This window comes from Neolamprologus multifasciatus, chromosome 10, assembly GCF_963576455.1.
Source record: "Neolamprologus multifasciatus chromosome 10, fNeoMul1.2, whole genome shotgun sequence".
Lineage (NCBI taxonomy): Eukaryota > Metazoa > Chordata > Actinopteri > Cichliformes > Cichlidae > Neolamprologus > Neolamprologus multifasciatus.
In genome coordinates this window covers 22,185,115-22,210,722 of record NC_140448.1, presented here as the reverse complement: position 1 = coordinate 22,210,722, position 25,608 = coordinate 22,185,115, and the positions used below count along the sequence as shown (strand labels likewise).

Genomic DNA, 25,608 nt, shown 5'->3' with positions numbered 1-25,608 from the left:
TATTATTATGGTTTAGCCCCTGCAGGTAGGGATTGGTTGATCAATGGGCTAAATATGTTTTAAGGATCAATAAAGAAAGAATGTTTTATTAGATCTTTTAATGTTGACCTTTATCCACTTGTGTAGGATGCAATGCATAAACTTTGTGTTGGCTGTTGAAGTGGGACATGCCAGAGTTCAGAGGTTTATGCCGACAGTGCAGAAAAAAACTTCCCATAAATTCAAAATCTCCTACTCTTCCTTTTCCTTCTGTTCTTCGATCCTAAAAAAAACCCAAGGTGGAAATAATCCAATAACCATAGTCTCCTACAGTTTCTATGCGTGCACGTTAATATGATGCAATTTCATTTAACAAATCTTTCTCTGAGTGTGAGCCGTTTGTGCAGAGAGTAAACAAAAGAACAATCAACTCTTGAGACGGCTTTGACCCTGTATAGCTGGAACAAGCCTCCTCACTAGATATGCATGACCAAAGATTACCCAGGAATAAGAATGTTATGGGGGCCCTATAGGGGTTAAAGCTGTGGTACACTGCTAAGGATTTTGATCATCTTGAGCAGGATCTTGAGCACTTGTGTTTATTTAAAAAAAAAAAAAATCATCCCATTACTGTAAATAATGATTTTCTTCTCCAGTTTCCAGTAATTTTCCTCAGATGCATTGTTCACCTATTTCTCTTCTATAGGAAAGTCTGATATTTTAATATGCTTTCTAATTTCTGCCATATAAAACTACAGTCCACTCCCAACATTCAGGCCTTGCTTGATTACAAAAAAGAAGAAAACAGCACCTCAGCCTCAGGCTGTAATTTAATAGAGAAATGTTCAAAGCCTGTAACTTTGCCGATTCTTTAAACAGAAACTTTCCTTCTTATAGATCAAAAGCTTCATTCTCTGTTTTTTTAAAATTAGGAAATAAAAGCACAACAAGCTGCGGGAGCTGCTGTGGTTTCTGGATCAGTTCTGGGTCTGGTTGAATTGGGGTTAGTCCGCGTGTCTTGAAACAGCCCCGACTTTGTTCTGCTGCTTAATTAAAAAACTAGTTTAAGGTGTCCTGCATATGTGATATATATATTTTTCCCTATTTGAAGTCATTCTTTTTTTGAACAAAACTCAAAACAGAGCCCCCATCCCACATGCATACTATCCTTAGGGCTAAGCCCCAGGTGTATCAAATGTCTGCCTCCGCCTCTGATCCAAACCCTAACTATAAGCTTTATCAAAAAGGAAAGTTTGAAGCCTTATCTTAAAAGTAAAGGAGGTGTCTGTGTCCTGAATCCAAAGTGCAAACTGATTTCACCGAAGACGGGCCTGAAAGCTGAAGGCTCGGCTGCAAACTCTGAGAAACTATAGGAACCACAAGTAAGTCAGCAGTCTGAGAGCAAAGAACTTAGAACAATAAGGTACTATGAGGTTTTTAAAATATAATGATGTGTGATTATTCAAGACCTGGTAACTGAAGAGAAGGATATTAAATTAAACTTTGGTTCTGCACATTTGTTTAATATGCAAACTGTACATCAAAAATGTCTCAAAGTTTAATTAGAATGTTCCTGGAGGTCAAGGTAATGCCATCTAGACTGGTTAGACACCATGTTTCTAAGATTTTTAGGGCTGAGTGCAATAACCTCCGTTTTGTCTTTGTTTAGAAGCAGAAAATTAGAAGTCATAGAGACATTTGTGTGTTTAAGACGTGCGTGTAATTTAACTAAGCGTTGTATGTCATCTGGCAAATACGGGAAAACAAACTACTGGGGGGAAAAATTAAAGGCAAAGAAGATTTGCAGGTTTTGTACAGCAGTGCTGTTGCACTGGTGGACTGCAGCGGTACTGGAGCCGGCTGGGCTGAAAATCAGTGAGCTCATTCTGGCTACGCTGACAGGAGGGCGGGGCTCCCAGCATCATCACCACCGGCCATCACTTCATTGTACGGGGCTGCTGCTGATGCAGAGATCATAGCAGGCGATTGTGTTTCTCTTAGTTAGTAACGGAAGCATGCCATGGATGTGGTTTCTCACCCGTTAGGTCTTCACATTGGATGGGAATCTATTGTGAGGTAAGGCGATGAAATCTGTCGGCAGTGTGGCTGCTGTAGTTGAGGTTTATCACCGTCTGAACTGGGAGTTCCTGAGACTAGCGGGCCTGTTGGCTTGACTCACACTGATCAGCCCAGAAGCGAAGCGAGAGATATAAACTGGTTTTGTTTTTTTAATCGCACCTCTACTTGAGCGAGGAGAGGCCACCATCGCGTTCTGTGGCATAAAACCCTAAAGCGTGTCTTATTTAGCCGGCAGCAGAGATCTAGCCTGCCTGTCGGAAGTGGCAGAGCTCGGCCTACACCAGCAAACCCTTTAAAGATGACGAGGATGGAGCCTGAGTCCGGGTTTTCCTCGCCATGCAGAGCCGGATGCTCACGCTGCATCGAGCATATTTCGAGCTTTTCGTAGCCGTGATTGTTGTGCTGTGTGGATCCCAGGTGGTGTTTCTTGTGCCTCTCGGTAAAGACAGAAAAGCATCCTTTTCTATAATTATCAGGCACGTGTGGTTTTTCTGGACGTGGGTTCTGTTTTTTCCCTTCTTCTTCTGCTTGACAGATCGTTACACGTTGCTGGCCGTGTCGTAAAAGGAAAGGATGCTGCAGTGATGCTGCAAGAGGATGCTAGTCCACAGTGGGTTGGCAGGGCCTCCAGATTGAGGATCAGAGTCTGTAGCCTACAACTGCCTCAGGGTGTTACACTGGCCTGATTTAACAGACATCACCCCAGCTGGGAAGGTGTTTGTCACAGTATTGTTTTATGGCCAGGGCAGATGCAGGCTAATAACTGACCACAAGCTAATTGTTTATAGATTGCTTTGTAAATGCAAGAGTCATCCAATAGAAAACACTGATAGCAAAATGTGGCAAAAGGAGATGGCAAAAACATGAAAAAAATGAGATAAGACCTTTTTTTCTTTGGTTGGACCTGTGGGCTTATTACTAATAATAATGCTCTATAAATATGTTAAATATGTTGCTGTTGTCAGAACCAGCTGAGCAGAGGTGAGGAAGTTATATATATCCCTGTATCATTAAGTCTAGAATCCTATTTTCAGTTCTTATCCATGCATCATCAAGGATTACTTTGGGTATAAAGAGGAATTTATCGTCCTGAACAACTACAAAAGCTTGCAGCTTTAACAGTCAATGCTAACCCCATACTATAATCGCAAGCCATCACTACATATTACAGCCATATTATAGATGTTATAATGTTTGTGGACATTTAGCCAGGTATACAGGAAAAATTACAAATTAAAATTTGCAATAACAACGATGCAAACCACCATCTCTGTTCTCTGTTTCAACAAATGTATTTTTCAATTTGTTAATCTTGCAAGATACACCTTATTTCCTACTCTTATTAATACAACTATTGTTCTAGAATTATATTTACTTTTTCAACTTTAATTTGTTTAAATATGAATTATTAAATAAAAAAATGAAAAGAAAACCAAGTATTTTAAACATGGAGCAGATGTACACCATAGTCATTTAGATCCATTTCCTGCACTATTTCCAGCATTAGCAGAGCTCTGCTTATACACAGGGTTGGTATTTTGACCTCAGGCAAATGGATTAGAAAGCATCTTTTGGTCAGGACTGAAATTTAATCCAAAAACAAGAAGAACAGTTCTTCTTCACTTCAGCCAAAGTGATGGCACGTTGAACCAGGTTATGTCACAGCTCTATACCAGACTGATTAAACTTAGTTTGCCCCTCGATATTGGGGCAATACTGGCATTGGTCTGGCTAACTTTTACTGAGAGGGTTGCATAACAGGGATTAACTAAATCAAAAATAGTCCTGAAATGCAAGATTGTGTTTGCTGAAAAAAGAACATGACAGAAAGATAAAGCTGAAAGTGACAGTTGGTTGAGCAGTCACAAACACGTGGACGTAACATTGCTAAAGAGATCAGTCTGTGCGTCTAGGTCAGGTATTAGGGAGGAGGTTGGATTTCTGCTTCACATCTGGAACTCGAGCTGCCAACAGTGTTCAGTCTGTGTTTACAAAATCATATTACACATATCATATCATATATCTGAGCCTTAAGTGATAACTGCTAGGTGGATTGTGACATTTATGAATCATATTGAATGACTGAACATACAGTAGGGTATTTATTCCTGTGTGCTTTGATTTGGCAGAGAATTATGTATACAAGAAACACATTGTACCTGCATGTAGACATGGTCCAGACAGTTGAATTATCAGTTCACAGTTCTCTGAACCAGAAGTTAGAGAGGAGAATGGCCAGACAGAGCTAATAACAAAGGCAACAATAACTCAAATAAACACTTGTTGCAGCCAAGGTATGCAGAAGAGCATTTCTGAACATGTAATACCTTGGACCTTGAAGCAGATGGGTTGTGGGTGCAGAAGACCACACCAGGTGCTGCTTCTGTCAGCTAAGAACAGCAAACTGAGGGTACAACCCATATGTGCTCATCAAAATTGGACCATAGAAGATTGGAAATAACGTTGCCTGGTCAGATCAGTCTCGATTCCTGCTGCAACTGTCGAATGTTTGAATTTGATGTAAACAAAATAAAAGCATGCATCCATTCATCCTTAACAGTTCAGGTTGCTGCTGGTGGTGTGATGCTAATGGGATATTTTCTGCATGAAATTGTGACCCAATCTGGTACTAGCAATGTGTACCTAAAAAGTGGCTGGCATGTATGTTTTCAGTTTTGCACTACTAGTGTTCATAGTAAAGCAGTTTAAAAATCCACATCAATAGGTGGAAGGCTTGGTGGTGGCACATATTAAACAAAAGACTTCCAACCATGTGACTGTTTGGACAGGGTTAGGGAAAAATGCTTGGCTAGGCTTTGAGAAAATCACAATATGGGGAAAATGAACCTTTTCAGAATGTTATCCACAGAATTCTCGCATCTGTAAAAAGCTTATAGTCCTACAAGTAGTGCCGACGCCTGTTTTCTGAAAAAGACAAGGTGTTTTACATGCCCTTACCACAAGAGTAAGTTTACATATACAGAGATTATTTCAGTCATCTTCAAGCTTGGCCACTGTTTACCACATACTGTATAAATAAATGTTTGCAGAAATCAGTAGGGTCCCGTTTTGGAGCAAAAAAATGTATGTAATCTCTTTATGATACATAAAATCAATGGCGGTGAATTAGCTGCCATTGATTTAAATGCATTTGGCAAAACTGTAACACCCACTGCTATATGCAGAATCAGCATGTAGTCCAGGTTAACATTAAATTGCTAGCAATTGTTCAAACAAAGCAAAAATGCGTCCTTGTGACGCATCAATCATTTCTGTGTTTGAACTCTATTTTCAGTCACACTGAAGCTGCGGCTCGTATTTCTAATGCTCCCTCTGATAGTCTGCTGGAAAATCCAGCGCTAACAACCAAATTTAATGTCTGAGGAGTCAAAAGTGGGTCATGGTGCCAGTGTGCTTCGTGTTGTAGTATTTAATGCACACAAGCTCACATTGATACACCAACACCATTTTTCATTCTTAGCTATTTATTTCATATTAAAAAAATCTATCCATGCTAATCAGTTACTGTGAGCATGGATGGTGTTAGTTAAGACTTACCAATCGTATCTCCCAGTCATCACAGTACTATTACTACAAAACGTGTTCCACTTACATGGTTTTGTTTTTAGTGTGTGTTTCACCAGTGGTTAATGAAGCCTAACTTAGGGACATTTTATAATGTGAATGATGCCATCACACTTTAAAACTCCCAGGTCATTGTCCAGCTGTGCAGTTCCTTAGAGCTTTTTCACATTTTAGCTCTCTGTTCTGTGTATTCTAATGTATTTTGTAGTGTATTGACTTCATGGCTTAGTCGTGACACTCTAATGAACTCTGTTTGAAGCTTCTGACCCCTACTATCATTGAGAAGCTCAGATAAGGTTGTTGTTCTGCTTGCTCAGCAACAAATTGCATTAACATTTAGATCCCCATATTGTTTCTCTGTATTGGATTAGAAATTGGACAGTTACATTATTATTATTTTAGGTGGTCTAAAATCTGCCTCAAATGAATACCAGAAGTCTTTAAGATGTCACATTTACCATACGCTTCAAAAGGCAGTAGCAGTAACTCAGTACAGCTGTGACCTTTTCTGTTTTACATGCATTTCTTAGTGAAGCTTCAATCTCACCTGGAACTTGTTTAGGACCGAATAGCCAACAAAAATATCAACTAACTTGAAACCATAGTTGAGCATTTAGACACTAGAGATGTCGATTTTTTTCTCTCTCAGGAATTGATGAAAATTATACCAAAAGGAAAGTGGATTTTGGGCTAATAGTTATTAATGGCAATCTGGCACCTTCAGTTAAAGAGCAACTAAACCTGATAGGGGGATTTATGCATAATACAGTAAAAGGAGTTTTTCTTCAGTGAGGTAATAAAAAAATAAAAAATAAAAAAGCAAATATCACCAAACACTAAAACATGTTTTAATGTAGCTTGCCACAGCGTGTCTGCTAGGTAGACGTACAGTCGGTTTATTTTTCAGGGAGTGGAAAAAAAATCCATTACATTACAACATCTGTGACATTTTCAGGGATGGAGAAAGATGTAAGAAAGTGAGGAAAGGCGAGAAAGATAAGAGATTTTTCAAAGGTAGAGACTCCAAGGACATCTGAAAAACTGGAATTTTAAAGCTTCTTGTAATGTCCTAATTCATTTTGTAGTGTTTGGATCGAAACATAATGTTGCAAATTTCTTTTTTTTCATATTGTGAAAGTCATTCCAAACAAAGTGAAGTATAAGAACTTTGTGTTTTTCAGAGGGTGTCGTTTAGAGCAGGCTGAAGTCACTAGCTTGAAAGACTGCGGCGAAGTTTCCAGTAATGCACCACTATATGCTGGATGCAGATTGGCTGTGGTGTTCATGTTCAGTGTTAGGTTACATCTAGGATTGCAGACATCACTTTAAATTTAAGGTGATGACACTGATTAGATTCACTTGCCAAATCCTTCCTTTTGCACTAGCTTTATGCTGTCTAGGTGTTGGAAAGCAGCCACGATAGCTCGTGTAACCTTGCTTATTTGTTTGAATTTGGTTGACTAAATCCACAAAGAGCGAATCTGGTCAGCCGATGACAGCCTGTACATAAGAAATCTCACAATGAAAATTACTGTGACTTATTTCTAGGTGGTTCATTTCCCCATACACTGCTACATGCAATCTTTTCACACCTGCCAAATCTCACTTTACCCTCTGCTTGTCAGGTGTACAGTAGTACCATGACACAAAATAATTGCTTTTGCTATCTGTCTGTGAGACAAAATATTTTGGTAAGTTAGATTTCTAATTGATATTATGCATTTATGTTTATTATATCAACAATATTTAAGAACCTGTTAAAAACTTCAAATAATCAACTGACAATAAATAAATAAATGTCCCTTTTTGTTCAAGTGCAATTAAACAATTGTTGAATTAGAATTATGGACCATTTAATTGTTGGAGAAATTGCTGTTGAGTATTTTAAAGGTTTTTTTTATACTTGGTTGGCATCTCTTTGCCTGTCATCTCCACATAAGTCAAGTCGATTGCTTACCATGCAGTACTGACCTATAAAGATATCCTTGTATACGGTACAAACACTGGGAACATAGACAGCAGTCCAAGAAACATGTTTTAAATATCAGCACTGAATTGAAGGTGAACGTGATTGGTCACAAATGCATAAAATAGTGGTCTTTGTGGATTAAAGAGGTATGGTCACCACATATATTTGATCTCATAGCATTAGCATCCTGGTTTGCTCACATGAGTTATACATTTTAGAGATAATGGTTAAATCTCTATAGTTAAAAATGTATTATTCAAGTGATGCTACTGTGATGGATGCTCGATCTTCTTGATCTGCTGAGTGCTCACTAGTTCTTAGAGGAATACTGTCAACAGAGTTTGGAAGATTTGGTTCCCTAAACCCTTCTTGGCATGAAAGATGCATTTTCATTAACTTGTGTTAGTCTGTGAGTCCATAAAGTGTTACTCAGTTATGTCATTTCTTATCCAAGAGGCTGCTGTAGCTGTCGGGTTTCTTACAGTTAGTTTCGGCTACCAGGAAGCTTGTGTAAGGTACTGATACTCTAAGATTTTCTTTTATATAGTTTCTTAGTCTTGTGTGATGTTGATTGCTAATATTGTTGGAAAGATTTTGAATGAGTGTGTTGTGTGAAGTATGTTGAGTATGAATATTGCACTTTTTAAAAATATAGCAAGTTGTCATTTTTTTTTGCAGTATTAGGGTTGAAATTTGTTTCTTTACAAAAGAGTCTTGTGTTGTCTTAGCATCCTTTATTGTTTTATTTATTTCCTCATTTGAATCTATTTAAACTTTTTATGCAAATGAAACATGAATTATTTGCTAAATGGCTTGTAACCAGTCAGCTTTGTCCAAATATAAGATATAGGTTCTAGTTTAGTGTTCTAGTGAGCTACAGTTTTTATGATGATGATCCCCAATCACAGCATTATAATTTGAACTTAATATAATACTAAAATATATCTGAGAGATGCCTCTCAGACTAGCTTAAATTGTCCATTACCTGCCATTTAGCAGCTTCCAAAAAATTCCTTACTTTATATGCAAGTCTTCCCGCTATAAAACCCCATGTTTAAATATTAAACTGGCTTTCATTGGAAAAGAGGACAGTGCTGAGTAAGAATATTACTTGGGTGTTCCTGAGGGAAATATAGATCACAAATGACAGCCCTGAAGGATTTTTTTGCTAATTGTTAACAAGCAAGGAAATATGAATCACAATCCTTCCCTAAAAATCTTGTTAAGAGTCACCAAAGATGCCTGATACTGAAAGTGATATATTGAAAACTAGAAGTAGAAGTCTGTAAGGTTAGAAAGCGGGTACTTGTGTTGCACTGAGCAGTGGGACCTATAATGCCTCTGTGTGAGTGAATAATGTTCATTTGGCTAGCCAACAGATCATTTCCCTGCTGGGGAACGTAACTGCAATCAGATTGACTTAGGCTTATCGCAAATACATATCTAGCCTACTCCTTCAGAACAGTATCTGGCTTCTGTGGATGGTTTGTAGGTTAATACAGTATTAGTAGTCATGGTGAGGCGGTTGGCTTTGCATGATGATGGTCTAGTCAGTTTAACCAAAATGAAAAGAGATGACTTATCAATGAATTATCAGCATTACTATTATTAGAGTTTTCATATATGGGTATTGCACTCATGCCACAAAGGAGAGTGTTGTACATTGTATAACAACATTATGAATATCAAAGAAACAGGAAGTGTTCCTGTAAATGTAGAGTACCTCAACTGCCTTAGTATTTTCCATATTATAAAAGCTTGTGTACAATACACCAATCTAAACTTATATCAAATGTATATTTTCCAGTCAATATTTGCTTTTTCTGTGTTCAAAAACATACGCGATGGGTGAAGAAACAACCCGGTTTGCCTTCGAAACAACATGAAAACTACATAAATCCTCCAAAAAGTGTTTTTCACATCACTTGTGGCTCTGCAAAAATTGTTATAGGGACATGTTAATATGGCCAAATATTTAATTATTTCATAATAGTCGATCTAATTAATTAAATATTAAATATATATATATATATACAATTGAATTGGCAGGAGAAATATCTGTTGAAATATTTCATGTTTAAGGGTGTAAATCTGGTTATACTTTCACATCATACTTAGAAATCTACTGAAGATGCAAACTCGAGTAAGCTCAAGTTTCCTCTGCAAACATTTTCAAATTCGTTCATAGATTACAGACAGTGGTGTTAAAATGGTAATGTACATGACATAACTGTCCTGCACTCTTATTGCAAATCAGTTTTGAAGTTGCTACTTGTTGCTACTTCATTAGTGTTACTTTGGACAGCCTCCTGAAGTGATGCTTAATAACGTCAGCAGTACTTCTGAAAAGCCGCACTGTAAACTAACTGCAAAATAAGGAGCCCATGTGGACTAAACGTGATGATTACTTCATCTCTAATCTGCATCGTCAAATCTGTTAAGCAATGTTATGTCATTCCACTTCAGATTATGAGGGACGTAGTCCAGTTCCTTGTGAGTCATTGTGACAATGCACAGTCTTTTTCACTTTCATATGAACATTTTGTGGGTAGTGTATTAGAGGAAAACAGTCTGCATGTCTCTACAGATGTGATAAAACAGTGACCTTGTAATAATGTTTCCAAAGAGTTTAGAAACAGTTTAATCTATAAACCTTTGGTTGAATCTGCATAGAACAGGCAAAGTCACGAATAGTTGGTAGTCATATTTATATGTATATATATGCCATTTAAGAAGAATTTTAGCAGCACAGCCATTACAAGAGTCTAGTAACGGCTAACCTTCATCATCCAAATCATCAGGGGACTCTCTATTTCTGTGTTCTTCATAAGGTATTAAAAGTAAAGTTAAAAATTTCAGCAGAATACATTTTCAAGACTAATATTAAATACAACATGTGTTGTACACACAGTCACACGCAATACATCATACTCTGTCTTTCATAATTAACATATTTCATGTTAGCATATGCATAATACATTAGAAAAGGCACCAAACCTGTAATCTTTAGACTGCAACTCCAGATGGTAATTTGAGCATTTATTATTTATCTATTAATTTTTTTAGACAGATTGGTCAAGGTATAGCCTATATTTACCTTGTTGTGTAATTAATTTGATTGCCATAAGAACAATGTCTGTTTTCATCAGTAAAACAACAAATATATGAGCTAAAAGCTGTCCTTTTGGCTCATGAGTTTGCCATTTATTTTTCTCTACCACTGAGCAAGACATTGAAGCCTTACTGTACATCTTACACGCAGATGCAGTAAGTGCGGTAGGCCTGCATTACCATCTTTAGGCGACCTTAGCTTCTAGAGGTGACTGTTGTTGTGATTTGGTCCTATATAAATAATATTGAAATGAACTGAGCATTATTTTACCCGGACTAGTGTGTGAATGTGTTACGGTGAGGATGTATGAAAATAGACTGGGTTCAGTAAACTGATAGGACAAGTCTCTCATAGTCTTATTTTAGCCCAAATGTCGTATATTTGCTGCACAAGTCTATCTGTGGCTTTTAGCAGGTTGTTGGCTTTCAGATGACCTCAGGCTGTGCACAAACAGAAGTCAGATTGTGGGGCAGGAAGGATTACCACTGACTCGGCATATCCAGACAACCATCTGTTCCAAAACCACTTTGGTTTGATAATCAGCCAATATGATCAGGACAATTTCACTTCCTACTTGCTTGTTCAGGTTTTATTTACACCGCAAAATTTCTCAAATGGAAATCTCTTGCCACAGAAATTGTCATTATTGGCTTCTTTCTGTCTAGCTTCTTGTGACACACTGGATCTGTATGACCTTAGGGATTTGCCATAACACAATGCATGTGTAGGTCATACTGAAAGTAAAAAATTATGAGGATGTTTCTCTTGTGTGCATTGTGTTTACTGCTTTTTTGTTATGTTAATAAGTGACTATAATTTCTTGCGTGACTATAACTAGGCATGTAACAGTTGTAGTCAAAAAAGAAATCGAATGCACATGAAAGAAGCTGACCGAGCAACAGTCACAAAGAACTACAGTTCTAAAAGGTTTTATGTAACTTTTTATGGACATGCGGAATTTACAGGCATAAAAAAATATTGAATATAACAGATTCTATAAGGCTGAGAGCAAAATACTTTTAGGAAGTGGCATCAAACTGCTTTATGCCACAAAGTGAGGAAAAAAAACAGGGACCAACTCCGGCTTTCCTTTCACAGGTCCCAGTTAATGGACGGGACAAGGTGTCTTATGTGGTTTTGAAGGCAAAAAGGCAGGGGCTCCTGAGATAAATCTGCATAAGTGCAGAGGAAACTGCTCACAGGAGGTTTCAAACATATAAATCAGAAAGTAACCGATGTTGCCATTCAAGTTAATATTGTCATAATTATGAGCTTTTCCATTTAGGTAAGCCAAGTGTAAAATTCCATAAACATGGGGCTAACATTAGCCTAATCCCTAACCTTAAATGGGTTGCTGGCAGATCTGAATATTAACAAATTAGAACTAAATTCTTCAAAAAACCCTTATCTCCATTTTTTATGCCATGCTAGCAGTGTGGCTTTCAAGGATTACCATTTTAATTCCACAACTTCTCAACTGCATGTGGCGAAACTGCAAGAAAGCTGGGTCTCCCCAAGGGGAGTCCTAATGAGTTTAGTAGGTCCATGACTTTTTGGGTAACTGTTACTCAGAAAGTAGAGGTTGACCACTAATTACTATGCCGGTAGTTTTAAAACTGTATCAGTGGTGTCTGCATGTTGAACAGATAGCATATAGATACAGATACGGTAAAAAGTCCCAAGTGGTCAATCAGACTTGAAAAGCCCAACAAAACTGTAGTGTATTTATATTTTTACCATTTATACTGACGTTTAATAATTGGAGCATGTTGTTTTTTCTACCAAACTAAGGTGGTGCATGTTTTCATTTTGAGCCTTTTAACTGGCATGAGCATTTAGCCCAAATATGCACTATTCCCAAATTTGTTACTGTATTTTTCAGTTACATATTTCAGATTACATTAGATAAGATTAGACTTCATTCATCATTTTTATATAATTATCTAAAAATGAAATAGCCTTCGTTAGCCAACAAGTTGGTGGTGGAAATTGGTTTGAGGAGCTTAGCGTTAGGGCTAGGTTTTAGCTAGGTTATAGCCTAGCATTAACACCTCCATCCTTGTCTCTCTTCCATGTGCTCTTGCGGTGTTAACAATGCATGCTTGTCCTAATCCTGGGTGAGACCAGTGTTTTTTATCTGGGCTTATACAGTGTAGCAGGACAAGCTTGCTAAAACACTGTATTTCCGCTAATCGGTGATTCCTACAGTGGTTTCATACCTTTTGGTTTGCTTGTCTGACGGGGCAAAACATCAGTTTTGTTGCTATGTTTCCAGGAATTTATTATTTCAAACTCTGTTTAAAGTAAATCTGGACTTGCTTTGTCTAACTCTGTCACTCTTTTGTCTCTCCTCGTACCCTAAGCCCTTGTGTCTAATAGGAGAATGAGGAAGAGGAGGAACTGGAAACCTTGGGAGCACCTCGGAACGCTTATATGAAGTCTCAATGAAAGCATTAGAACAGCCTCTCTAGTTCTTGAATCAATGGCTAAGAAAGGGCGTACGAAGGGCGAGAAGCCCGAAGCCCTTATTTCTGCCTTACAGGCAGCTAATGAAGATCTCAGGTCCAAGTTGACTGACATTCAGATAGAGCTGCACCAAGAAAAATGCAAGGTACTGTACTGCATCTCATATGCATATATATATATGGACTATTATCTCTTGGACCACTTTCTGTGTAAATACAGTATTTTTAAAACCTTAATAAAGTTTAAATGTTAAAATGTTCAGAACCATCACTGACAGCTTGAGAAATTTTTATGTATTTATGAAAAATAACCAAACCCTTCCTTTCGTGCTCCTCTAAAGGTGAGCAAACTGGAGCGAGACAAGGTGCAAGAGGTGAAGCGGGTGCGAGAGCAGGAGCAGCACCGTCATACTGCCATGCTAACAGAGCAGCGGGCAAAGTGGCATGAGGAAAAGCAAAAGGAGCTCCAGGCTCTCAGGGAAAACCTGACACGGCAGCACGAGCAAGAACTGGCCCGCCATGCTAAAATCAAAGACCAGGAAAACCAGAGGCTGAAAGCAGCACTGAATGCCATGCGTGATGGCAGTGGAGAGAAGGTGAGTTTAAAGATGTCCGTGAAACAGATTTTAAGATTTTCATTCCACCCTACACTTACTTGTGTTTCAGAAAAATGTAAAAATAAATAAATAAATAAAACCCTTATCAACCTAGTCAACCTTTTTCTTTCTGCCTTCACCTTTTCAGGTACGCACAGCACTGACTCTTGAAGCCAAGGAGGACGCACGTCGTTTCTTTGACCAGGAGAGAGTTAAACTCCTGCAGGAGATAGCAGAGCTGAAGTCTACTAAAAAGCAGACTGACGAGGCTCTCAGCAACATGATCCAGGCTGACAAGATGAAGGCTGGGGACCTGCGGGTGGAGCACCAGCAGCACCAGGAGCAGATCTCTAAGATCAAATGGGACTGTGAGAGAGACATCCGCAGACTGGTATGAACAGTCACTGCAAATAAACACCATAAAACTAGAAACAGGTTTCACATGTATCTTCAACATATGAATAATGAGAATGTCACAATTTCTGCGTCCATGAATCTGTGATCTTAGGACTCATAAATAACTACACATAAAAAATGTTAGGGAAATCTATTTATGTTTTGTGTTTGAAAGAAAAAAAAAACAGATTTTTAAATCACCAAAAATCAGTGTTGGTATACTCTTTAAAGTCTTTTATTGTTTGAGCTTTAGTAGACACAACTCTATAATGCATTCAGCCTCTCACGAGACTTCGAGAAGTCTTCAAAGAATTTTAACAATCATTACTTGAATAGTTTCTCCAGCTAGTATGTGTCTACAACAGAGTATACAGTAGTCCGCACTTTAGTGGGAGTGGAATAGAGAAGAGTGGGGTAGATTTTTATCTATTTGAATGAGCTACATTTGTGTTTAATGCAACCTATGTAAGAACAAAAGAGCAGCAGGGAAAACATTTTCATTTGTAATTTGCATAACGTAGAGACCTGGTGCTGAGAGAGTTTAATTATGGACACATCTAATGCTGTAAATTCCCTTCCAAATTGCTATCAAGGCAGTCTTTGTAATTTATCTGTCAGTCGAAATGCCTGAAATTTGTTTTTATTTAGCCAATAAAAAAACAACAACAACATGGTATTAAAATATCTGCATAAAATCCTCTCATACCTTTAAAACAAGCTTTAAAAATACTGGTTAAGCCCTGAAAATAACAAAATAATTGCAAAATAATTTGTGCAATAAATTCTTCAAGTGATAGATTGCACGACAATGCCAGATGTAGCAAACATAAAACAATTTAAACGTCATATATTCAAATTTATATTACATTTATGTCATTTTAAAATTTCATCAGAAGGCTCAATAAACACTGCACTTTCAAAAATGTCAATTTTCTCATAATTGCTTCATGGTTCAAGCATAACATGGTTAGGGTCAACTATTTTTTTTTAAGTGCAAAGGCAACATTTATGGGTCTGTTGTTCCTCTCTACTTGTGTAAGTCGGTCTGGTTTCTTTACAGTTGTTTGTTAGTTTTTCAGAAATACATTAAAAGAAAATACAAGCAAATATCATATTAAACTTTCTGTTCTAACATTTAAAACCCTAATTCTGATCATAATGTCATAAACAGTGATGGGAACAATTAGGATACCATTGGAAATAAAATGCCTTCCTTTCAGCCATTACTTAATGATTTTTCCATTTCCTTCTCTCACACCTCAGGTGGACGAAATCAAAGGTAAAGACCGCACCATTTTCGCTCTGGAAAAAGAACTGGAATCGACATCGGGTTACTTACAGAAGCTGCAGCTTCAGAAGGATGCCCTGGATGAACAGTTATTCCTTGTTAAGGAGGCTGAGTGTGGCCTGGGAAGCCCGAAAAGAGAAATCCCAGGCAGAGCTGGAGATGGTGCGGAGCACTGTGGCAGCCCAGTAAGTAGAGAAACCATCGAGAAGCAGCTCAGGGAATTAAAACAAATAATATTAAACTCCTAATTTAAAAGAAACTGTCTTACTTCTTGAATTCACTTCATTACTTTTGCTGAAGCACTTGAGTGCACTTGGTTTAGATTGTTTTAAAAGTCTAGTAGTCAAAATGGAAACCATGTCATGTACAGACTACAAAAAAACTATAAGAGAGGGGCGGTCCACACATGAATCAGCTCCAAGTTATAATTTAATTTTAATCAGTGCAAAACAAAACCACTACAAGACAGGATAGACTGTTCTGTTTTGCAGTCCATTACATCACGTATTCTTCACACTTCCCTTGTGACTTGATTGGTCAAATGATAAAGGATTGCATTTTGTTTGTTTCAGGACATGAGGAGAAACCAGAGGCGTATGGCTGAACTCAACGCGACTATACGCAAGCTGGAGGACCGCAACTCGCTGCTGGGGGATGAGAGGAATGAACTGGTACGATGAAATTCAAGAAACTTAATTCATTTTTAATGTTTCTGCTTTTCCTTGAAAGTTCCCAGCTGCTGTTTCGTTGTCATCTCTTTTCTTACGGATCTTCCTTAATCACCATTTAAATTAAATTTATGATTTTTTTCCCCTCACTAGCTGAAACGTGTTCGAGAGTCAGAGAAACAGTGTAAGCCCCTGCTGGACAAGAACAAGCTGCTGAGTAAGAGGAATGACGATTTGACCCAGACGATCCAGAAGCTGGAGGAGAAGCTGAAGAGCCTGATGAAAGAAAACCTTGAGATGGTCTGCACAAAGTATCAGTAGCATCATTCTGTATATACACACGCTGACTTACAGTTGAATAGTGTGATCTCAGTGGACACTTCTCTGTGTTTTTTGTGGATCTGCAGAAGGAGAGGATAAACTCTCATCCTCCACTGAAGAAGCTAAAGTCTCTCAATGACCTGGACCAAGCCCATGATGACCAGGAAATAGCCTTTCTCAAGCTTCAAGTCTTGGAGCAGCAAAGCATGATTGATGAGCTGACAAGAGTATGTTTCTTATAGTGTTTCAGTAATTTATCAAGTAAGCCATGTTGTTGCTGTGATGCTCTAACATTTTGACACAGGCCTGATACAACACTGAATCTTTCTGCTTAGGTCAGATAGATTCAGATGAAAAGAAAGTAATCTCACAGGATAATGAGCTATTATGACATCATGGTCAAGATGACCCACAGTAGGGACCTGCTCCAAACAGGACATAGTTTGCTGAAAATTGGTGTAATGCTTGTTAATCTTGTGAAAATGTATTGCCATGACTATCCTTACTAGAAAACTAGAAAATCAAGCACAGTATAGAGCATATCCCAGTTTATATGTTTGGGTTTGATAAATATGACCCATAGCAGGAATTTCAGATGAGTTTTTTGTCTACAATCATCAATTTTGATGGTATTTAAATCACACATATTTTAAAACCACATATGTGTTGTTCACATCTGTAGTAGACCACTTTGCAAAAGTCTTGAGCCACCCATCATTTTGTCTTCAGGAATAGTTCTCCAGGCTGTTTGAACTACACCCCAAATCTCTTATGGATTTGGCTGCCTTTTGTTGCTTTATCTGTCAAGATGATGCCACACTGCTGGAGTAATGTTGAGGTCCGGACTCTGGGGAGGTCAACATTTCTGTCTAAGTATGCTTTTACTGCACTGGTAGTGTGTTTGGGATCGTCATGATGCTGAAAATAAAATGAAGCTCTTGCCAGTCTGAGCCTTTCCAGGTGGTATTGCGTGGTAAATAAAAATATGGATGATACTTTTCAAGTTATATAATTCCATCAATTTTTAATCAAAATTGATGGAATTTCTCTTTCCCTTCCTTAAGAAGGAAACAGCTGCTACTCCACTGAGACCGTCTCTGATGAGGCCTGATGGATCAACTGAAGGACTAGCTGGATCTCAGATCCTGTGTCAGGTCTTTGATGGATCTGTTTCTCAAAGGTCATGACTTTCATATATTGTTGCAGAAACCTTTTTAGCCCTGCCACTTCTTCTTTTGTCCTTCACTTGTTCAGCTGCCTCATTTCTTTCAAGGATACACGGTCGGTACACCATGCGAGATATGTTAGGTTTTTTGCTAATAGCTCTTTGAGAATCACCTTGAAACATATCAAACTGTGTTATCGTCATCATTTTTTATTATATTCAACTAAAGAAATGCATCACTGGTTTGTCCATTGAGTTAGGTGCCTTTTCTATGCTTGGATGATTCTTAAGTCAGTGTTAAGTGTTTAAACAGACAAACAAAATGATTCTCTGAAAATAATTAGTACTGGACTGAAAATAAGTTAAAAACCCAGTGTGTAAACATTCAGAAACATTCACAGATATTCAGAAAGCCTGGAGAAGTATTGCTCTAGACCACTTTTTGTTTCCTTGGAAACAAATATAAAGAATTGAGGGGTGGCTCATGACATTTGCACACCTATAGCACTTTTGCTATGGGGTAGCTCTTGTAATTTTGCTGCTTCTATAAATTTGATCATGTAACCTAAAGAAAGAAAATCAAAGAAAGTAACTGTGTCTTTAGTCGTAGTGTTAAAGTGTGTTGTTCATCTGTCTGATTTTCCAGGACCGAGAAAAACTCCTAAGAAAGAAACGGCATAAAAGAAGTTCAAGGCCAATAAAGGTAGGATAAATTAAATTTGTTAATGGCTGCTTAATTTAAAGTGTTTGTAGAAAGTGTGCATTAAAAAAAGTATGGAAGTCAGTCCTGTTTGAGCGGATTGTTTCAATAAGAGTGTAAACTGTAGTTAAACAAATGAGTGAGTGCAAGGAGAAACTCGACCTGTTAATTATTACAGGAAACAAAATTAAAAATTTACAGTATTTAACACAAAATGTGGCTTTTTGTTAAATGTGAAGCACCAAAAGGGAAAAAAACTGTATTGATTGCTCTACCGTGAAAGATTTGGGGTCTGGAAATATTTTGGTATTTATTTTCTGCAGAGGCATATCGTGGTTGATACTTTCTTTGGGTATGATGAAGAGTCTATGGACTCGGAGACATCCTCAGTGGCTTCATTTCGAATGGACAGAACTCCTGCTACTCCTGATGAAGACCTGGATGATGTATGAGTTTATATTTATCATATCCAAAAGATAGTCTAGCATTAATCTCAGTAATCTCATTTATGTTCACATCAGGGCCTTCAATTGTGTTTTTACTTTTTAAACTTCTGCTATCAACATCAAATTTGTTCAGTCATACCAGCTGGGTAATGTTAGCTCATCAGATGTATCAGTATAATGATGCTGTCTCCTAGAATCATAACCTTTGATCTTTTTCCTGTGTGTATCAATAAAGAGTCTAGCCAACGAGGAGTCAGAGCTACGTTTCCGTCAGCTCACCAGGGAATACCAGGCCTTACAGCGAGCTTACGCCCTGCTGCAGGAACAGAAAGGAGGCCTACTGGATGCTGAAATCGAAGCTAAGGTACATGTATAAAGATTAATTAATTAGTTACTGCTCAGTTAGTCTGGAAACCTCTGATCTGGTCTGAAACTGTAAAGTTACAATCCCCCAAAAATTCTAATGTCCCCCCGAGGATTATTTAAGTTGGAGGTACAACACGGTTCATTCAAGGTTACATCTGTCTGCCTTAGCAGTGAGAAATTCAGTTATTGAGAATTTGATTACCACTAGTCTGAAGTATTCATCTAAACACACGATTTATAAAATCATTTTTTGACATTTATTCTATCTATTTGAAAAAAATTCTAATGAATATCTGTTTTGCTCCTGGTTCAGGCTCACGAACAGCTCCAAGCAGAGGTTCTCAGGCATAAAGCCAAGATAGAGGATTTGGAGAAGGAACTAACTCTGAAGGGACAGGTAGGATGTGTAAACACACTTATGAATGAAGGTGTTTACGTGTGTGCATGAGGGGACTGGAAAAAATAACCATATTTGTTTAATAAATATATGAAATGATGTGTACCTTTCTACTAATCAGGACTCCAAATGGGTTGAAGAGAAGCAGCTGTTCCTAAGAAGGAATCAGGAGTTGTTAGAAAAGGTTGGACTCACATTTTTTTCGATAATCAGTGAACAGTGAAATAGTGGAAATGAAAACAGACACATTCATTCTGATCCTTTGTGGCGCCCAGGTGGAAAAGCTGGAGTCAGACTGTAATCGGCTGCAGCAGGAGCTCCAAGACTCCAAAGATCAAAATGAACTGTTAGAGTTTAGGATACTGGAGCTAGAGGTACGTCACAAAGGGTTTTCTACCAAGTAAGATAAGGGTTGTCTGTGAATGTTTGCGCCTAATAATCAGATGAGCCTAAATAACTTGTGTGTTTTTTACTGGGTTAAAAACGTTTTGTTTTCCCAAGAGCTGAGAAAAAGTGATTTTAGTGTAATTATTACACAAACAACACTTTGATGATTAAAGCAGCCACATTGCTTTTACATTTGATAGATTTTCTTAAAGTGAATTAAACCACAGTGAAATATCTCATTGCAAATCAGGAGAGACTGTAGCCACTTTACAGGCGAAAAGAAGTGGTGTCTGAAATTATCTTTTTTTTCTGAAGGCTAGGGATTATATAGTTTCGTAAAAGTACAAGGTAAACTTTGAGTTGAACACAGTGAGGTTTTAAAAGAACAACACAACACAATCCCTGCTTTAACTACACAATCCCTGCTTTAACTCGAGGACTGTGGAGAAGAGCAGAATCGTTGTTTAACAGGGTGCATGCCTCGTGTCTTGGAATGGCTCCAAGAGTCTCTGATTTCCAAGCTAGATAACCAGCTGACAGCGGTTTCTGTGTTCTGGCTTCGCTCCGGTGCAGTGACTGACAGCACCTTACCAAGGCTTTAACTGCCACCTAGTGAACACAGAGGAAAAGTTCTTGCTCGGACGTGCCGTGCACATTCACCTGATTTCACCTCTGGCACCATCAAAGTGATTCAGCCTCGGTTTAAACTAAAAACCTCCAGCTCTGCTGTCAGGTTTGGCATGTCACTAGTCAGATGACAGCGTTTGCAATGAACTTGTGAACCAAGTTAGAAACTTTGTTGCTGAACGAAGACAGTGCTGCTTACTAAAACTCAAGCATGCAAAGAGAATCACTGATAGGGACTGATATAAGCCATCATTAGAACTCCGGGTAAGACTGTCACTTGTCCTGTTTTTCTCTCTCCTGATTTAAATATTAATTTTAGGCTCCTATGATAGAGATTATGTTATAATGCTGTTATAATTCATAGGAGGCTTGCAGAAGACTTTTTGCATAATAAAAAGTGTTTGTTTTTTTTGCTGTTTTAGGAGCGTGAGAGGAGGTCTCCTCCATTCAACCATTTGAGAATGCATCCTTTCTCTGAGGGAGTCAGTGCACTGCAGATCTACTGTATGAAGGAAGGAGTTAAGGTGCGCAGTGAGACGGGCTGATGCTTTATCATAGTTTATCGTTAAGTAGCTAAAAACAGCAAAGATTAAATGTTAAAGGAATTTATATGTATTTACACCCTAATCAGTTTTATCGTGTTCTTTATACAGGATGTCTGCATACCAGATCTCATCAAACTGCTCGATATCCTCGGAGACAACGGGGTAAATTCATACGGAACTTAACATTTCATTTTTCGTCGCTAAAACATTTACATTATTAAGGTTTGATTGTCTTTTTTGTGCAGAACTTAAGGAACGAGGAGCAAGTGGCTATTATTCAGGCTAGCACTGTTCTGTCACTTGCGGAAAAGGTAAGGCTGGAAGCTACATTGTGTTTAAATTAACATCAGATTGTTCTGTGGTTTAATAAATCACGTTTTGTTGCTTGTTATTTTCCAGTGGATTCAACAGATTGAAGGGACAGAGGCAGCACTGCACCAGAAGATGATGGACCTGGAGATAGAGATGGTGGGACACAACAAGGGGCAGACTTTGTTTCATGATTATCATTTGTGATATGACGGATTCTTCTGCTTAACCTTCTGACTTTAAGACATTTAATTAACATTCTTTAGATAAAGTCACATCATACCCGAAGAGTCTCCATAACCAGTATTTGAAGCACCTTGTTCTTTATTGATGGTTTATTGAATATTCCATGTTGTACCCAGATCCTTCCTGTAAGTTATGACTAGTAAACCAAACAAACAAAAAAATCTGCCATTGATGTTGGGTTTTCTTCACAGATCCATATCCTATAGTTTCAAACAGTTAAACCACATGTTAGGATGTGGTTTAAGTTTATGTTATCACTTCTTTCTCTGCTAAACACTGGTCCTAATATGCTCCATGTGTACAGGAGATGTTTTGCAAACAGAAAGGATATCTGGAAGAGGAGCTGGACTACAGAAAACAGGCCCTGGATCAGGCATACATGGTGGGTGTGTTTTTTATCTCTTTTACATCTGGGGCTGAGAAAACAGTGCCTCGTTTTATTTGGGGTCTAATTTTCAGTTCCCATTAGAATCATGACAGTGTTGTTAGGTGTGTAGCCGTTTGAAGAAAAGTGAATAAGTTCTTACAAACTTAACTAACAACACTTTTCTACATTGCTTCTCTTCACAGCAAATCCAGGAGTTGGAAGCAACCTTATACAACGCCCTGCAGCAAGACAAGGTCTTTTATTTGCCATCATACATTTATGCATTGCCGTACAGTCATAAATTTTTACCAAAAAAAGGCTAAAGAAAACAAAAACAATTGTAGCTTTGTTGAGTCTCACCCATCTTTTGAAATGTCACCATAGTCATCTGATACATTGGGTGAGGTTTATCTAATTAAGATAAATGCCAAATTCCTCCCAAATAATTTGGATCATCGAAGCTGTTGGCACAGCTAGTTCTTGGTAAACTAATGACTGGTGTGAGATTATTAACAGAGATAAAGAAACAAAAAAGGCAAGCCCTCAAGGAGTCTTATGATTTGATAAAGCCTCAGCTGATAAAGAGCAGTAACACTGGAGGTGTAAGGAGTCTTTCAGATCAATCACAATCCAGTATTTGTTCTTCACGCCTGTCTTCTTTTCACCAGGTGATAAAATACGGCGAGCCTCTGGATGAGCTTCAGAGGGATGAGCTGCGGACGGCGGTGGAGAAGCTGAGGAGGCAGATGCTGAGAAAGAGTCGAGAGTACGACTGCCAGATCCTCCAGGAGAGGATGGAACTTCTGCACCAGGCCCATCAGGTCTGTTGCTGTCTGTAAATGTGGCTGCTGATGATACAGTAGAGCTTTGTGTGGAAGTAGGTTTGTAGGTCACATGCTTTATACTGGTATTGTTATTATGTTTTTCCCCTCTCTAAATGATTGCAGAGAATTCGTGACCTTGAAGATAAGACAGAAATCCAGAGGAGGCAGATTAAAGACCTGGAGGAAAAGGTAGGATGTGTTTGATGGCCTAATGTGAAAACAATTGGATGCAGAAATATCTAATTTCTCATGATCAGCAGCTTGGCTATACACTCATAAAGGAACGCTAATTTAATTTTGATAGTTTAGGAGAAAAGATAAAAAGAGAATCAGTCTCAAATCTCAAATCATGTGATATTCCTAAATATGATTTCATAATTCACAATGAGCCACGCCCGCTGCACAGTGAACCTCTGTTCCTGTCCCTTCTGTGACTAACATGTCTCAAGTGTTCCTCTAATTCTCTTCTTCTCTTCCTTTGTCCCTCCTTCATCTTTCTTTCTTCCTATAGTTTCTGTTTCTGTTCTTGTTCTTTTCTCTTGCCTTTATCCTTTGGCCTTGAAGTCTTTGGCGTGTCCTGTAGCAGAGGTGAGTCCTGTTGGGCTTTCGGTAGAAAATTCAAATCACTGCCATCCCTCTTTTTGACCTTGGTTAAATATTTTACTGAGGAAAGCCATAAACCTCAAACAGTTTTACAAATTGACCACTGGGTGGCTCTGTGTCTTTCAGAATCAAGAAAAGATTTGACCCTGGTCTGCACACTCTCCCACCTGCCTTCATCTGTCATTACTTTTTCTTTATACTCTCATCATCTTTCCACCTATGTAGTTTTGTTACAGTTTCGTGATATTTTTTTTCCATGTTTTCTGTGTTTCGCTCCATGTTTACATTCCATTTTTACCGTCTTGGTAGCAGATACCATGAGCACCTTTCTATCCATTATATATTTCTTCATTGTCAACTCTTTGGTTATAACCATTGTTTATACCTGCATTGCAGAAACCCTTTGAGGTTTGTGAATTGTTCTAGATGATTGTTTTTCACCCAACAATTCGTGTTTTTATAGACTAAAACTAAAGTTACCAATTAATTTATTATGGCTGATGTAAGAACAATATATGGAGAAAAAATTCATGTTCCCATCTAGCTGAAGATAAGAAGTCCAGTGTTCACTGACCTTTTCGCTCTGGTTGTTCTCTGCTGCTCAGCTGTTTGTGCATGGAAGGTTAGAAATTTTACAGTTGGTTTACAAGAGGCGTAAAAGCAAGGAAAAGCACTTTGACTGGAAAGAATACTGGGAAGAACACTCAACGGCCGCTTTATTAGGCACAATCACTCATTAACACAAATGACTTATCTTCCAATCCCATGGCAGCAACTTATTGCATTTAGGTTTGTAGACTTGTTCAAGACGACGCACTGACGATCAAATCAAGCATCAGGATGCTGAAAAAAGGTGATTTAAATGACTTCGAATGACTTTGAACTGAGTGTATAACATGCCAAACGTGAAGCAGATGGACTACAGCAGCAGAAGACCACACTAGATGCAAACTATTGTCAGCTAAGAACAGCAAACTGAGGCTACATCTTGCACGTTCTCAGCAAACTTAGTAGAAGATTGCCTGACCTGATGAGACTCGATTTCTGCTGCAACATTTGGAGGTTCGGGTCAAAATTTGGTGTAAACAACTTGAAACCATACCATCTTGCCTTGTATCAACAGTACAGGCTGCTGCTGGTGGTGTAATGATGTGGGGGATATTTTCCTGACACTCTTTCTGCCTTATAGTACGAACTGAGGATTGCTTCAACGCAACAGTCTCCCTGAATATTGCTGCTTACCATATCCATCCTACAGTGCAGCACTAGAAAGGGATACCTAATAAAGTGGCCAGTGAGTTTAGTCATAGACTGTAAAGCAAAAACAAATAGTAGTAAAATTCTAATATTCTCATGAGAGACAGCTGAGTACAGCGATTATAATCTTTAGGACATAGGGGCTACTCTACTGCTACTGACTGAGCATACCGATATCTAAATATGATAAAAATGTGCCACATGCTGCACGTTTTGTGTGTTCTAATCTAATCTTTCATGACTTCTCTCTCTCTTTCTCTCAGGTGGTATGTCAGCTTGGGGATCTTGTTTGTGACTGCAGTGTTATTTATTTTCTGGACAAGTGTGAAACGGTGTGTGTAGCAGTGGCTGCTCGTGTCATAACATCAGTGACTGCTGTCGGTATAGCTGGATGTATTGTGTGCTGGTCGGATCACACTTCAGAGTTATTATTATTATTGTTATTATTATTATTAATATTGTTTTTTAACCGGGCGAGGTTGGTTCTCATCCTGCTGCCCAGGATGATATTTTTAGGACATTAAATATCTCTCCAAGCAGCTGAGAATACAGACTGCAAGGAATGGCAGGCAATTGGGAAAACGGATATAGTGCATTCAGACACGTACACACACACACACACACACACACACACACACACACACACACACACACACACACACACACACACACACACACACACACACATAAATAGTTTTCAGACACACATGCATTTACAGACATATGCAGTTGCAAACACATGCTTTGACAATTTAAAAACCAAAGCCTGGGATATGTTCTCTCTGCCATGCAGGGTAATAATATATCACTGACCAACATTTAGCCCCAGTGGGAATATAAACAGACAGAGAGCTCATAAACAACAAGGAAAACAAACCACCAGACCATAGGCCGCTCTTCTTTTTCCCCCT

At 38.3% G+C, this 25,608-nt stretch overlaps 1 protein-coding gene across 1 annotated transcript; it reads left to right on the top strand.

Annotated features, from left to right (window-relative positions):
- Positions 1 to 2,061: 2,061 nt before the first annotated feature.
- jakmip2 (janus kinase and microtubule interacting protein 2) lies at positions 2,062 to 25,384 on the top strand. The gene is given in 24 exon segments (XM_085173945.1): positions 2,062 to 8,127; positions 13,088 to 13,335; positions 13,531 to 13,785; positions 13,934 to 14,176; positions 15,445 to 15,654; positions 16,042 to 16,140; positions 16,291 to 16,437; positions 16,545 to 16,685; positions 18,270 to 18,326; positions 18,647 to 18,769; positions 19,005 to 19,133; positions 19,449 to 19,532; positions 19,654 to 19,716; positions 19,808 to 19,906; positions 20,969 to 21,070; positions 21,200 to 21,253; positions 21,337 to 21,402; positions 21,491 to 21,559; positions 21,951 to 22,028; positions 22,217 to 22,267; positions 22,682 to 22,834; positions 22,961 to 23,026; positions 24,961 to 25,210; positions 25,213 to 25,384. Coding segments are annotated over 23 exon segments (2,697 nt in total). The 5' UTR covers positions 2,062 to 8,127; positions 13,088 to 13,206; the 3' UTR covers positions 25,242 to 25,384.
- The last annotated feature ends 224 nt before the right edge of the window (positions 25,385 to 25,608 follow it).